The sequence below is a fragment of the Haplochromis burtoni genome, unplaced genomic scaffold (genome assembly GCF_018398535.1).
Source record: "Haplochromis burtoni strain Fernald_Lab_line unplaced genomic scaffold, NCSU_Asbu1 Contig_317, whole genome shotgun sequence".
Classification (NCBI taxonomy): domain Eukaryota; kingdom Metazoa; phylum Chordata; class Actinopteri; order Cichliformes; family Cichlidae; genus Haplochromis; species Haplochromis burtoni.
In genome coordinates this window covers 51,531-67,413 of record NW_024582678.1, presented here as the reverse complement: position 1 = coordinate 67,413, position 15,883 = coordinate 51,531, and the positions used below count along the sequence as shown (strand labels likewise).

Genomic DNA, 15,883 nt, shown 5'->3' with positions numbered 1-15,883 from the left:
ACACACACACACACACACACACACACACACACACACACACACACAGAGAGAATACCTGGCAAGAGAAGGAAGATGACATCACTTCTCTACAATAAAGTGAGTCATTGTTCCCTATTTAGCTTTCAACTTCAAACACAAGCAGCACCCTCACAAATGCCCCTCCACCAAAAAAAAACCCTTTGTCAGAATTTGGAGCTGAAATGTAGACCAGCAGCCAGGGGGGTGATTGGGGGGGTGCTCCTTACTGTCAATGGCCAGATGAGTCTTATGTGAGACAGATTTGGTGGCCAAATTTGCTCCACTCAAAAGAGCGCACATTGCACAAAATTGATATAGTGTAGCGTGTGAAAATAGGCATTCACACTCATTGTGGCAATCAGTAGGCACAGCATGTAAGGTTCTTTATCTGAGGAAGAATAGATCCACAGCTATGTGGCTCCATTACAAAGACTGTGTGTTTAGTACCACCTGCTGTCTGCCTGGAGGCACTGCAGCAGAGATTCAGATTTGGGCTCAAAATTCTGCTGTTTAAAATGTCTGTAATGTCTCGTTTTTCCTCATGTTATGAACTACAATGACAGATTATTTGAATTGTTTTACTGGATACATGAATAAATGATAGATCTATTAGTTTGAGTGTGCAGAAATATTCCCCACTCTGCACCAACAAGACATATTATTCCCTAAGTAAACATAAATTTTCTTTGATAAAAGCTTTAGAGTTTGTTGATTATTCTATTAACTGGAGTGTCTGTCTTAACATACAGACACTTTCTCCCTACTGACTAAAGAAATACATCTAAAATTGTAAGTGAAGATAAAAACAACCAAACAAAAAAAGGCACAGTCTGAGCTCCTTGTGTTTTAATGATGAGACAATGACACTGTCTGCTGGCTGACAGGTTGCCTCAAGAGCACTTACGGGACTTTATTTACGCAGCATTCCTCCAATTTTAGTGATTCAGTGGCTGCAGCATCGTTGTAGCTTTTGGTTTGCATTATAGCCTCTTTGGATTATTATGTTTAGATATCATATATTATTTATCATATATTATAGTTTTAGACAGCAGCCAACTGACCTGTCTGTGTTTAAGATTGACTATTTGCTGCCAGTACTGCCTTTTATGTCACCCTGAGTCGACTTATTGGGTTGAAATCTCTCTTACTGTAGCAGGACTGTTGTTACTAAAGTAAGAGAAGCCAGGAATGAAAAAGGAATCTTGGGTATGTTGGACATGATTGTACAAGTTGGGTGTGTTTTTTGAATCTGTATGTGGGTTTGTTACATTTTTAAATTTGTTAGATTTGTCATAAAAAAAATAATAATCTGAATAAAATGTCCACCTTGAAAGATGACCCCCCATGTTAAAATGTCTAACTGTATAGCCTTAAAAAGTATATTCTATTGGTTTTAGTCTCTGTAGTTTCATCCTCCATAATAACACACACATCACATCGTTTCACCATTTTGTTTATTTCATAATGCCTTCCTTGATGTCATATGCTGCACCCCCTTCCCAATAACTTATGAAACATTTCGAAAAAGAGGTGTGTGTGTGTTATAATTCAATCTCAAGAGGAGGACTTAAAAAGAAAGATGTTGTTAAGTCTTGGATGTTTAAAACCAGAACCAGTATAATGAGAAATACAATTTGAATATAACCTGATTAAATAGCAACTGTGCAAAAATACTTACGAGATGTGAGACACCAAGAAAAAAAAACAAAAACGTACATTTCATAGTCCTGGGAATAAAGCTGCTGGCAGACATTTACATTATCAGTTCAATGATACACATCTATCTCTCTTCTTTCCGTTATTATTTCATTCATGTTCAGTAGATCAAAAATATCTTAAAAAAAAAAAAACTTTTATCCCCACTAAATATCACATAACACAAGCACTTAAAATGCAGGCAACTTCTAAGGCAACATGTGAACTAAAAACAACCTCTACTGTATAGGGAGGTGACCCTCCTCTATTTTGTCCGTTAGGCCATTCACAGACCAGATAAAATATGTCCTATTGCAAACAAATGACACAAAGTGAACTACTGAATAGAAAAGACAAAACGCAAAACAACACTGAGGTCAAATAAGAAGGGATACCACAGCTCCTTGTATTTACTCTGGAAGCTAGCCCACTTTTTAATGTGTATTTTAATGTGAAGCTCTTCCTTCTGCTGACACATCTGACTGGAGGTCTATGGAGAGGCTCATGCTCACAATTAAAAAGGTAGAGATAATGGGTGAATTTAAAAAGGGGCTATGATTTGGATAACAGGGATTCCTAGCACGCACTGCAGAAAGATTTTTTTGCACATTCTGCTTCAAAGCCTTTGTTTTGAGTTTCACATTCTGAGGAGGATGGTGTGGCCATTAACCACTGAGGAGCGCAAACAGACACTGACTGGTTAGCCCACAGGCCCTGAGAGCAAACACAGAGAAAACACAACCTGCGTCTCATCAGCAAGTTGTCTCGGTCATAGACGTCAGCGGCAGTGTCTGGGCTCATCTGAATGGAGGACCAGTGATTGTTTGGTCTGCGCTCACAGAAGACACTGTGAGGATGTGCAAATGTATGTACAGGAGACAAAGGTCTTCCTGTTGGGTCTACAATGCAACATGCAGCAGACAGTAGAATAGAGGTCTCTTTCCAAAGCTGGACTGGGAGCAGTGTATGTGCAGAGCAGATGACGGGTAGTGTTGGTGTGCAATGTTGAGGAGCGCAGGAGGGTGGAGGTGACGAGGGGGGGGGGGTGAGGAGGGGGAGTGGCAGAGTTTGTGTCTCATCATGACGTGCCCTGTCTCTTCTGTTGCTGAACCCGGATCAGCTCCAGCTGTTTTTTACACTTCTGGTAGTATGTGGACAGACTCTTATTCTCCTCCAGCAGCTTTTTGTGCTCCTGCACCAGACGGGACGTGTTCTGCTGGTCCTTTTCGTCTTGGTCCAGTTCAGCAATGAGCTCCTTCCTGTGCAGATAGTCAGGGGGGGCTGCGTTTTTAGGCATGTCATTTTCAACATTATGTTACGAGATTATGCATGCAGCTTTGGTAGCTTTTATGCAATTCAAATTTTAAACATTCACACATTACAGCTGTGAGATTTGGCAGTTAAGACACAATGAATAAGCATCTTCCACTGGGGTTTATGTGAGGTCTTTGAATGAAAGTGAATTTAAGAAAAATAATTAAGCAACACTTGACTTTAGTCACTACACTTACTTCCTTTGGATTAGCAAGGCAATCTCAGTTTGCACTTTCAGGTATTCTTGGGCCATCTTGCAGTGTTGCTCAAAAACAGCCATGGACTCTTTGGAGTTGGGACAGGGAGCAAGGGGCTGGAAATGAAAATGGACGCTGTTTAAAAATATTCTGCTCAGGCATTAGTATCAGCTAGTGCGTATTTAAATTTACATTACTCTGTTTACAGAGCATCATGTCCTCAGGGATAGTAATAATAATAATAATAATCTAATCTAATCAAAATTTATTTATATAGCACATATTAAAAACAACAAAGTTGACAATAGTGTTTCACAGTCAGTAAAAGCATGAGGCAATTAAAACAAAACGGTAAGCAAACAGGGCAGGAAACAATAGGTGACAATAAAACAAGCCAGATAACAGCCAACTAGTTAGAATCAAAAGCCAAAGTAAAAAGATAGGTTTTAAGACATGATTTAAAAGACTGGATAGACTCGGCAGTCCGAATATGAACACGGAGGTTATTCCAGAGTCTAGGTGCCACGGTTGCAAAGGCCCGGTCACCTCTGGACTTCAGTCGACACCAGGGTTGTGCTAGGAGCATCTGATTGGAAGATCGTAGTGCTCTACTGGGATTCTACAAATAATAATAATAATGAGATGGCTGATGTCCCATGGCCTCAGTCGCCTCATAGCTAAGTGCCTCGAGGCAACTGTTGTTGTGATTTGGCACTCTAAAAATAAAACTCAATGAACTTGAATTGATACCAGTGCAGCTGAGCCGCATCAGATTCAATACAGCATTTACATTACAAAGCATAATTCAATTCTATTTACACAGGGCCAAATCACAACAACAGTCGCCTCAAGGCGCTTTATATTGTAAGGAATACCCTACAATAATACATACAGAGAAAAACCCAACATTCATATGACCCACTATGAGCAAGCACTTTTGGTGACAGTGGGAAGGAAGGGTTATTAACTAGGGGTGCAGCAATACTCGTATCGATATTGAACCATTCGATACAGTGCTTTCGGTTCGGTACGCATATGTATCGAACAATACAAAATTTTTAATTTATTTTATCAACTTTTCTTCTGACGATGCTGTCTGTGTTGAGAGCTCAGTGGATCTGCGTTCAACTACTCCGTCTAGGCTGCACTGTCGAGCGTGGATCCACTGAGCTCAGCGCAAGCTAGCGAGACAGATGTTAAGCTCGTTGCAACATGGCAACTGCTGCAACGCTAGCCAAAATTGAACCTCCCCCACCCTCATTCAGATCTGGCGTTTGGAACTATTTTGGTCTTCATGTGAAGTATGACCCTGAAGGTAAGCGCGTCATGGACAAAAGTAAAACAGTATGTTAGATGTGCCACGCAATGCTCAATTACATTGTTGAGAATTAGTGCGTTAGCGCAGTTAGCTCGTTAACGTGTTGACGCCGTCCAGCCCCACACACGGGGCGATCCGCAGTAACTCGTTAACGGAGATTTGCCGCGTTATGGCGTTAATGTCAATTTTAACGAGATTAACGCTGACAGCACTAGTGGGAACACAACGAATATGACTGCACATTTACGCCGACATCATCCTAGTGCAAAGACAAGTGGAAGCAGACAAAAACAACAAGTACGTATGCTACAAACTACCTGAGTCATTTAGACAGCCGTTAGCACATGATTCTCCTTATGGGGACCTGATATGTTTAATATGCTGCTGAGAATATAGCCCAGAAGAAGCGTATAGTATAGCTTTTATTTTGGAAAGAGACATTTCTCTGTAATAAACTCTCTTTTCCAAAGTTGAGTGATTTCTCGATCAGATATTTTTTTTTTTTTAATTATTTTGTTTCAGCAACATTACATTTAAAAACTGTACTTTTGAGTTAAAATATATATTTATAATTTTAATAAATGACAAATTAAAAAGGAATGAACAATTTTTTGTATCGAAAAAATATTGAACCGTGACACCAAAGTATCGAACCGAATCGTGAATTTTGTGTATCGTTGCACCCCTATTATTTACACATCAGTGCATTGTGTACAAGTGCCTGATAGGATGGTGTACCTGCAGCTGATGGTCTAGGGTGAGATAAGCCATGGGAATGGAGTTGTCTGAGCCATTTGTATCTGAGGGGAGAAAGATATATAACAGGCTGTTTTGGGATTTCATAGAAACAGAAATGTCAGAAATTAGCAACACACGTCCTAAACACATCTTTGGCCAAAAAAACAGAAAAATCATTAACATTTATAAAGGTAGCCTGAATGAGTTATAAAGTTGGGCCACAGTGATATTGATGGTGGTATAGTCATTGTGTTTAATAGATGTGTAATAAATCACTGAGGGGTACAATTTTTCACTCTGACATTTGACATGGATACCTCAGTGGGAACAGCTGACAAGAAGTTCTTCGCAACTAAACTTTTTGATATGGTCCAGAAAGGATTTGTTTCAATTCACTTAGACTGTCATGGATTTGGAAGAGGAGAGCTTTTTGAGGATTACCAATTAGCAGTTTTCATCAGAAACTGAGATGCCAGGAGTTCCCAGCTGTTACTGCACATGATATGACTCATATGTTCAGTCCTAATAATACTTTCCCAATGTGGCAGTTTGAGACTTAATACTTACAATAATTATATAATAATTTCTGTACTGTTGCTCATAATTTCAAACAAATAGCTTACAAAAACTTTTCAACAGTGATTCCCTTCTCAATTGTGGCTGTACATTGGGTGGCACTACCCAATGTAGTAAACAGTAGTTAACTGTAGTGGAATTTGTGCAGTTGTCATTACCTGTGGGGTCATCGGGGGAGAAATAGCCCCTGCCACTTGTCTTGTCAGGCGGCATCATTCTCACACTTGGACTGGAAGATCGACTGCTGTTCCTACTCCCCTGCAAAAGACACAAAAGAAGCCAAAAAGTCAATCACACCCTCCAAGTCTCAGAGTGAGAAAACGACATCTGGACCAAAATATGAGCAAAATAGTGCACTCATTGTAGACAACATGGAGACATTTTTAGTAATGTCATGTCTTTGAAGATGCGCCAGTGTTTTGTTAGCAGCAATAGTGAAGAATAATGAGCGCACCATTTAACAGCCACTTTAAGCATTTCTGTCACATTTGTGTCCCACAATGTGGCTGTTATGCTTTAAGCTTGACACAAAAGTACTGTGCACTCTGATTGTGCAGGTTTTAAGTTTACTAATGAATCTAATGCATTGATACTTTAATGGTATAGTAGACAATCGCATTATGCTGTGACGTGATCTGTGAATATGGGTTTTGTTGAACTGCTAAGGACTGAACAGTGAAGCTATAATTCTGGGCACACCATAAAGAGCGTGAAACTAGAAAAGCTAACTGTTATCTTTCAAACTAAAAAATGTGATTTAAGTTAGATCTCTTTAAACGCTCAATCCCTAAAGTCACTAATCATCAAAAAGCTAAAACCTCACAGGTCCTCTGCACATGTCTTACCTGGCTGGATTCTGTGCAGATGCCTGGCAGATCCTGTACAGACCGACGTCTCTGAGACTCACATGTGGCTGTGAAAAGCGTAAAGGACAGACAAGAGAAAGAGTGAGACCTCAAGTACTATGGATAGTGGTACTGGGGGACTAATCCCTGTGTTTGCTTGTGGCTTGACGGGGATCCAGACCCACAGAGCCATACTGTAACAGTTGCACTTACTTAACCATCATAAGTTGTGGTGTGGCGGGAACATAACCAATCCATTCAATTCTATTTATGTTGTGCCACTTGTTCAAGGTTCACAATATTGAAATGTAAAGACCCAACAATATTAGAAAGAAACCCAAACAATCACCCAACTCCCTGTAACAATCCCCCTAGCAAGCACTTGGCAACAGTGCGAAGGAAAAACTCTGTTTTAACATAAAGACACCTGCAGCAGAATCAGACTCAGGGATGGGTAGAAGAGAACAAAAACAGCGGGGCTATAAGTAACCGCCATTGACAGAGAACACAGCATACACACAAACCACCACTCCAGACAAAAATACAAAAAAGGTTGTTGGGGGCAGCTCAGACAAAAACACAAAATGTCACAGTACTCATTCTAGTAATCAGCAATTCATCTGCTGTTCAGGTTAACACTATGCCAGGATGACATTAGGTGCAATCAGAACATCAGCTCGATCACCTTGCAGGAACTACAAGACTCTTCAGTTGCATGCAATTTCAAGTTCTGACAGAATTCCAGTGTTTTCTCCACACATGTTACTAGAGATGGGTACCGGTAGTAACCAGACTGAAAAGCAGCGCACATTTCGGTGCTTTATTTCGGTGCTTTTTTTCCCCCTGAGATGTCATACACTTTGGATTCTAGCCAATCATTTTACCTTTGCAAGCGTAGTAGGCGGGCCCAGGTACGTACGTTCTTTTAGAGCAGAGCTACAGATTAAAAATGCCCAAGGCGAAGCGGTCAAAAGTCTGGCTGTACTTCACAGCAAAAGATGCAAACTCAGCAGCCTGCAACAAGTGCTTTAAGGTGATACTGTGCAAAGGAGGTAACACCTCGAATCTGATGAAACACCTGGCGACGTATAGCATTTTGTTAAAAGCCGAGAAATGCGCCGTATTTGATAGCTTGCTGCGAGACCTCACACCGAGCACATCTACTGCGGGTGTGGTGCCTGTTATCAGACCCGGAGTTAGCAACATCCCCCAAAAACCCGAAGAGGAGAGTCCTGGCCCCTAGCCCTGCCAGTGTAGCAGAAATGATGACGGATGATGATGGCAGCAGCAGCCGTTCTTCTCTGTCGTGAGTAGCTTAATGTTGTTCGTGTGTAATTTACGTTGAGTAGGCTAACCACGTTATTACATTAATGCATGTAAGGTGAACTAGCAAACACCATCGTAGTTACATGCGGCTGTCTTCTTGTTTGATGGCAGATACTCCCTTCACCCTGGCCAAAAAGGCTAAAATGACCAAAGAAAAAGTGGAAAACAGTTAAACATGAGAGGTTTTTGGACAAAGTTTGTGTTTTTTCCATTGTTTAAGCACTGCTTCCAGCCAAGAGTGATACCATATATGCCCCATAGCTGCAGAAAAGGCTAACATTGTTATCTTTTTACAAAAAACAGCTGAACATGAGAGGTTTTTGGACCAATTTTGTGTTCTCCATTCTTTAAGCACCGTTCGAGCACCGTTTGAGCACCGGCACCGTTTCAAAAGTACCGGTTTGGTACTGGTATCGGATAAAACCTAAACGATACCCATCCCTATATGTTACACAGAGTCACAAACTAGCACCAAAACACGAGTGCAACCAATAGTACATTGAGTAATACTACTACCACTCCTCATAATAGCACTAATAATTTACATATCTGTCTTTAGGAATAACAGTCACTCTGAAGCTAAGAGTTGACAGTTGGAGCAACAACATGACAATTAGCCACAGGTACTAACCTAAAATGATATTTTATTAGCAGGCAGGTCCCTCTGGGCTTCACACCAAAATCAACTAAGCTTTGAATGGAATTAAACTTTTTAGGACTCCCAAAAATGCTAAATATTATTCAAGACATCAGACTTTTGACATTTTACCAACATACCATTAATCTGTATTATATATGGTCACAATCTCTGAAATGGCAATGTTAAATGGGAACTGGGACAGTCTAAGATAAAATGTCCTCCTGTTAAAATTGCGGTTGCTGGTGTTTGTAATCTAATCTCTAGGACAGTGTGACAGGGCCTCTAAATAATAATACATTCATAATGGACTGAAAAAAGCAATACTTGTAATCAAAGTTATGGCAAACAATGCAATTAACGATTAAAAATGTGACATTTTGCATAAACTTTTCACCAAACAGCAATGACATGTTGCAACCAACACATTTTAAAAACGCACAACTGCTTGGCAAGTAGTTTGCAGACTGGTCAGCATCTTCTATGCAAACTGTTGGCGACCTGCTAGTTACCAAAGAAATCCCCAGGAAGTTTTTGGTGTAGCACTGTATACATCTTTGCAACTAATATCACATGAAAGACTGGCCGCAACATCCAGCAATCGCCTGCCAAACAGATCACGGGGGTCAGTGGTCAATGAAGTCTTTAGGTCTGCGTGGATGGCTCTATAGCAATGAGTCTCACAGCAACCATTTGCAACTGGTCGCAAGTCACGACCAGTGCAGACTTATTTTGGTGGATTTGACTGATCTCTAGGCCTGTGTGATTCACAATTAACTGACGCCTAAAACAAACAAACAAACAAACAAATAAATAAAATAAGCGATATCAACTTTAACACCACCCACTTGGAAAAGGGATTCTTCTATAGTCAGGACATTCCCCAAATTTCTAATTTACATCCATGAAAAGTGATCCTATTAAGACAAATTTTTAGTTTTAGAGTTATTGGTTCTATTACTAGTTAGATAACATACACTAATATAAACCTATTGACTGCAAACAACCAACCTGATGATGTCATGTTCTGTACTAACAAGATGACACTAAACATTTTTCAAATATTTTAAGGACTTCTTAAATGTAGTCACATAGACAGTGTTACACATGTAACGTTTCACAGATCAAAGCACACCCCACGGTCAGGTCGCTCACTCACCACCAACGTGATTGGTTTGGTGGTGAGTCAGCGGTGATCTGGAGGGATCATGGAAAAGTGACTCGATGAAGATCAGACCACATTTTACTGACACTCATTACATAAATTGGTTATTTTTTTTCCTTGTACAGGTTTGCAGATCCAAAGGTGCGTGCCTTACCATCTATAACAATTCCATGCAGACTCCCTGCACCACTTGATTAAATGAAACACTTACTCAATGTCTCTCATATATCTTCAAAATAGAAGTATTTCTGACAGGCAGAGTTGTCCCCATTCCCTTTGATCCATATCTCAACTTATAATAATAGCTCTGACCCTCACTGTGAGGGAAATTAATCAAAATGACTTTTTTCAAAGTGGATGTGGATGGATGGAAAGTGAGTGAGAAATGGGGAAAAAAAATAGCCATGCTTTCTCAATGTCCTCTAAGCATGAAAGTCAAGGACAAGCTCAAATGCACTAATTTACTACTGCTACCCGTGATTTGCTGCAGCCAAGCCAGGGATATAAGAGACAGGAGAGGGCCAGGACTTAGGAAAGTTATCTCATCTATGTCAACATACTGACTATAATGTACTGATTAAAAACAACTTGCTTTTAGTGGACAAATATGCACACAGCTCCAACAAATGTGTTGATAACAGATGAGAAAACTTCAATATTTTACGAAAAACAAACAAAGAAAAAACAGAAAACAGGACATGACACAGCTATGATGTATGTAACTCCAAAATCAGCTTCAAGGACTTCTGTGTTGTTGTTTTTTTAAATTTTAAATTTTTGGTTTGTGTTTTTAAATCAGAGGGCAAATTCGAAGAAAATTTAAATGTTATGAACATTATCTGCATTCTTGAGGGGATCATATGGAGTGACACACAAAAGAAAGCCATGTCTGATGACAGTAACCCACAGGCTCATTCAAGCCAGTTCCACCGTGTCACCGGAAAGACCAGTAGTCCAGTGATACCTGTAACGACGATCTTGGGGACATCCAGTATGGTTCCGAATGATGCAGTTTTACGGTGGCCTCGCTTATACGGGGGGTTTGCTGCAAAAACACATATACACATATAGCTGCATACAGGACAAGCATGCCCACAGCTGCAAATGTGGGTCATACACATGCAGAACATAGGTGTGCATGCAGAGGAAACATGCACCATTCATTCCAGGAGCTGTGGATCAGTACTGCATAGACAGTCAGCAGAGAATGCACTACCTTCCTCAGCACAGACAAGAGCAGGCATTTTGCTTTTTGGAAAAATTCAACAAGGTGATCTGAGAACAGAGTTTTCAATAATTGAATGTTAGAAACCCCAACCACTGAAGCTATATTTAATTGTGAACAACATTTAAAACAAACAAACAAACAAACAAACAAACAAGAAAGAAAACTGACAGACATTCACATTGAAATCGAAACTACACCAGAGGAGTTCTTGATTTAGTTTCTCTATGACAGCACGAGTACATCTGCTGAAAGGAGATTAGCGACAGCTGGTTTCGAGAGGCCCTATTTTCAGAGACATATTGACACTTTTAATGAGGAATCAATCTTCAATTCAAAGTGATGAAATCACATAAAAGGGCGACCTAGGTGCCAAAAAGAAGCTTCCAGACTGGACCAGCAAAGACTGCCTCAATATTAATACTGCATGCACTCCCCCCTTTTTTTTTTTTTTTTTTTTAAATTTGAAGTAATGGCGTGATCAGGCCAATATGCTTTGTTAAGCTGGTCTTTTTTTTTCCTTTTCTTTTTTTAAATGTATTTGATGTATTGATTTGTGCCAAGTTTTGTCTGGCATTACCTGCAGGTGCAAACTGCATCTTGGGCTCCAACTCTGACAGGTCAGCACTCATTCTTTTGCTGTCAGAAGAAGACAGGCACTGTGTTCGTGCTGACAGACTCTCAACGCTGCCCCCTCTGGAAAGAGACACATTCCTTAATGTGTCTCCCTGAAAGACAAACACGAAACTTTTACTGAACCACAGAAGACTGTATTACAAATGAGGATTAAGTGCTTATCAGTGCAACTTCATGGCTGACTCTGGGTTTTCAGTGTTCTGCAAACCTGGGATATACATTTTTTTACCAGTCAATATAACAGCTAATATAAAAAATTGCCCTTTAAGGACCTTTATGTTTGTTTCATTGTTCATTGACATATGCATTATGTTGAATCCAAACTATGTAAAAACTATGTTAAAAAAAACACCACAACACAGAAACCAGCAGAGTTGTCAACAGAAGACAAAAAAAAAAAAAAAGATAAATCATTACATGTACAGTAAAAACGTCCCTTTTTAATATGGTCTTACCTTTGGCTTGAAATGAGGTGCAAACTGAGGCGTAATCTTAATAGTGTCATTGCTCCCTTGAGAATCACTGTGCTCCATGTTCGCATCACTTCTGTAGCTTGTGCTGTTACCAGTGTAGTCTACATATGAACCTGTCATTTCAATAGACACAGGACAGGACAGAAGTTAAATTTATTTATCAGTTTTAATATCAGGACAGCAAAGCAGGCAGGCAGGAAAGGAGCGATCGAGAACAAGACTGCAGTAAATTTTTGGCACAAGGGCTATCTGCTCAAATTTATACTGGCACAGGGACAGTTTCAATATTTTTTTAAATATACACTTTCACCGGTATTGCATCTTTACATTAACTTTGTGGATTTTTGTTGTCTTTGAGTTTTCAAAACACTGAAAAAAAAATCAAATAATGAAAATAAAGAACTAACAGACAAATATAGAAATCTGAAATAGACTGAAAATATTACTACAATGCATTTTCCTCTGCTTAGTTATATGCTTAACCTTAGGTGGTTGTCTCATTTGAGTTGAGGCTGTATTTGAATTGTCTTGCCACGGCCATCTCTATGGAGGAGTTGGGTGGGGGCAGAGCATCTGTGGCTCCTGGGAGAGGTGGGAGGCTCACGTGTACTTACAGTCAGGTCCATAAATATTGGGACATCGACACAATTCTAACATTTTTGGCTCTATACACCACCACAATGGTTTCCAAATGAAATGAACAAGATGTGCTTTAACTGCAGACTGTCAGATTTTATTAGAGGGTATTTACATCCAAATCAGGTGAATGGTGTAGGAATAACAACAGTGTGCATATGTGCCTCCCACTTGTTAAGGGACCAAAAGTAATGGGACAGAATAAGAACCACAAATCAAACTTTCACTTTTTAATTCTTGGTTGCAAATCCTTTGCAGTTAATCACAGCCGGAAGTCTGGAACACAGACATTACCAGACGCTGGGTTTCATCCCTGGTGATGCTCTGCCAGGCCTCTACTGCAACCGTCTGCAGTTACTGCTTGTTCTTGGGGCATTTTCCCCTCAGTCTTGTCTCCAGCAAGTGAAATGCATGCTCAATCTGATTCAGTTCAGGTGATTGACTTGGCCATTGCAAAACAGTCCACTTCTTTCCATTCAAAAACTCTTTGGTTGCTTTTGCAGTATGCTTTGGGTCAATGTCCATCTGCACTGTGAAGCGCCGTCCAATGAGTTCTGAAGCATTTGGCTGAATATGAGCAGATATTATTGCCCGAAACACTTCAGAATTCATCGTGCTGCTTTTCTCAGCAGTCACATCATCAATGAATACAAGAGAACCAGTTCCACTGGCAGCCATACATGCCCACGCCATGACAGTTCCACCAACATGCTTTACTGATGAGGTGGTATGCTTAGGATCATGAGCAGTTCCTTTCCTTCTCCATACTCTTCTCTTCCCATCACTCTGGTACAAGTTGATCCCTGTCTCACCTGTCCATAGGATGTTGTTCCAGAACTGTGAAGGTTTTTTTTAGATGTCGTTTGGCAAACTCTAATCTGGCCTTCCTGTTTTTGGGGCTCACCAATGGTTTACATCTTGTGGTGAACCCTCTGTATTCACACTGGTGGAGTCTTCTCTTGATTGCTGACTTTGACATACATACACCTACCTCCTGGAGTGTGTTTTTTATCTGGCCAACTGTTGAGAAGGGTGTTTTCTTCACCAGGGTAAGGATTCTTCGGTCATCCACCACAGTTGTTTTCTGTGGTCTTCTGGGTCTTTCGGTGTTGCTGAGCTCACCGGTGCATTCCTTCTTCATGAGAATGTTTCAAACAGTTGTTTTGGCCACGCCTAATGTTTTTGCCATCTTTCTGATGGGTTTGTTTTGTTTTTTCAGCCTAATGATGGCTTGCTTCACTGATAGTGACAGCTCTTTGGATCTCATCTTGGCAGTTGACAGCAACAGATTCCAAATGCAAATAGCACACTTGAAATGAACTCTGGACCTTTTATCTGCTCATTGCAATTGGGATAATGAGGGGATATCACACACCTGGCCATGGAACAGCCAAGAAGCCAATTGTCCCATTGCTTTTGGTCCCTTAACAAGTGGGAGGCACATATGCAAACTGTTTTAATTCCTACACCCGATTTTGATGTAATAACCCTCTAATAAAAGCTGACAGTCTGCAGTTAAAGCACATCTTGTTTGTTTCATTTGTTGGAATTGTGTCGATGTCCCAATATTTATGGACCTGACTGTATGCCACACTGATTCAGTGCTGGTCCTATAAATTCACAAAAATGCCACACTTCTGTGTACTCTGTTCAGTGTTACTGTCACTGCACCCTCAACTGCACTGAAGCATTTGTGATGACTGGCAATGAGTCTTTTACAGCGCTGTGGAGAAATCTTGGCCCACTCATCTTTGTAGAATTGTTGTAATTCAGCCTCACTGGAGAGTTTGAGCATGAACCGGCTTTTTAGGTCACACCACAGAATGGCAATCAAATTCAGTTCAAAGGTTTGACTAGGCCACTCCAAAGTCTTCATTTGGTTTTTCTTATATCATTCAGAGGTGGACTTGCTGGTGTGTTTCGGATCATTGTCCTGCTGCAGAACCCAAGTGAACTTCGGCTTGATGGCTGGACATTCTCCTTCAAGAATGATTTGGTAGACAACAGAATTCATGGTTCCATTTACTATAGCAAGTCAACAAAACAGCTCCACACCATCATACTACTACCACCATATTTTACTGTTGGTATGATGTTCCTTTTCTGAAATGCTGTGTTATAGTAATGCAAGATGCAAGGGGACACACACTTTTGTCCAAAAGTCTTGGGGATCATCAAGATGTTCTCCAGCAAAACTGAGAAGAGCCTTTATGTTCCTTTTGTCGTCTCTTTCTTCTGGTGGAGTCATGAATACCGGCCTTAACTGAGGCATACAGTTCTTCTGATGTCCTTGTGGGGTCTTTTGGGACCTCTTGGATGAGTTGTCACTGCACTTTTGGGGTAATTTTGGTCATGTGGCCACTCCTGGGAGGGTTCACCACTCTTACATGTTTTCCCCATTTGTGGATAATGGCTTTCACTGTGGCTTTCTGGAGTCCCAGAGCTTTTCTATTACTATTATTGTAATTTTATATTATTGTTGCGTTTACTTTTATCCTGTTGCTAAACGAATTTCCCTTTTGGGACAACAAAGAATTTGAGTGGAATTGAATTGAATTAGATATGGCTTTATTTAGTTTGTCATTTGTTCCTGAATTTTCTTGGATCGCGGAATGATGTCTGGCTTTTGAGGATGTTTTGGTATACTCCAGTACTTATGTACTTAGGAACATCTATCTTACTGCTTCATGTTAATGTTAATCCAGCTGCTAATGTTATGTGTACTGGCCTGAATTTTACTGCAATCATTTGCCCACAAACTTAAGCCAAGGCTGCTTTCTTTTGAAGGTATATTATTCTGAGAACTTCTAAAACACATGTGACCTTGAGCTCAGTACTGGGCAACTGTATAGATACCAGGATACACTGGAGTTGCTGTGCTGGTCAACAACATGCCGCTCATGGTACACCTTTGTAAACATCCATGGTATTTGTGCAGGCAGAGAAAACAGTTTGAATTAACAAAGGAAAAAAATCCTATGTGGTAGAAGAAGTAAGTTAACAACGCACATAATAGTTTTTCTGTAAAGAAAAGCGATTAGCAGCAGTAAGAGGAACTATAATTATTTAAACATAATCTAGAGC

The 15,883-nt window shown here is 40.3% G+C and overlaps 1 protein-coding gene across 3 annotated transcripts in view; it reads right to left on the bottom strand.

Annotated features, from left to right (window-relative positions):
* Positions 1-1,455: 1,455 nt before the first annotated feature.
* The window catches only part of map3k7 (mitogen-activated protein kinase kinase kinase 7), a gene marked incomplete in the record, with an annotated part of 28,229 nt that continues 13,801 nt past the window's right edge, over positions 1,456-15,883 (bottom strand). For 2 of the 3 annotated variants that reach the window (XM_042228298.1, XM_042228297.1), the window contains 8 exon segments: positions 1,456-2,972; positions 3,225-3,340; positions 5,281-5,342; positions 6,015-6,114; positions 6,702-6,769; positions 10,794-10,874; positions 11,635-11,782; positions 12,146-12,276. In XM_042228298.1, the coding sequence (XP_042084232.1) occupies positions 2,792-2,972; positions 3,225-3,340; positions 5,281-5,342; positions 6,015-6,114; positions 6,702-6,769; positions 10,794-10,874; positions 11,635-11,782; positions 12,146-12,276 (887 nt within the window). 3 annotated transcript variants of the gene reach the window in all.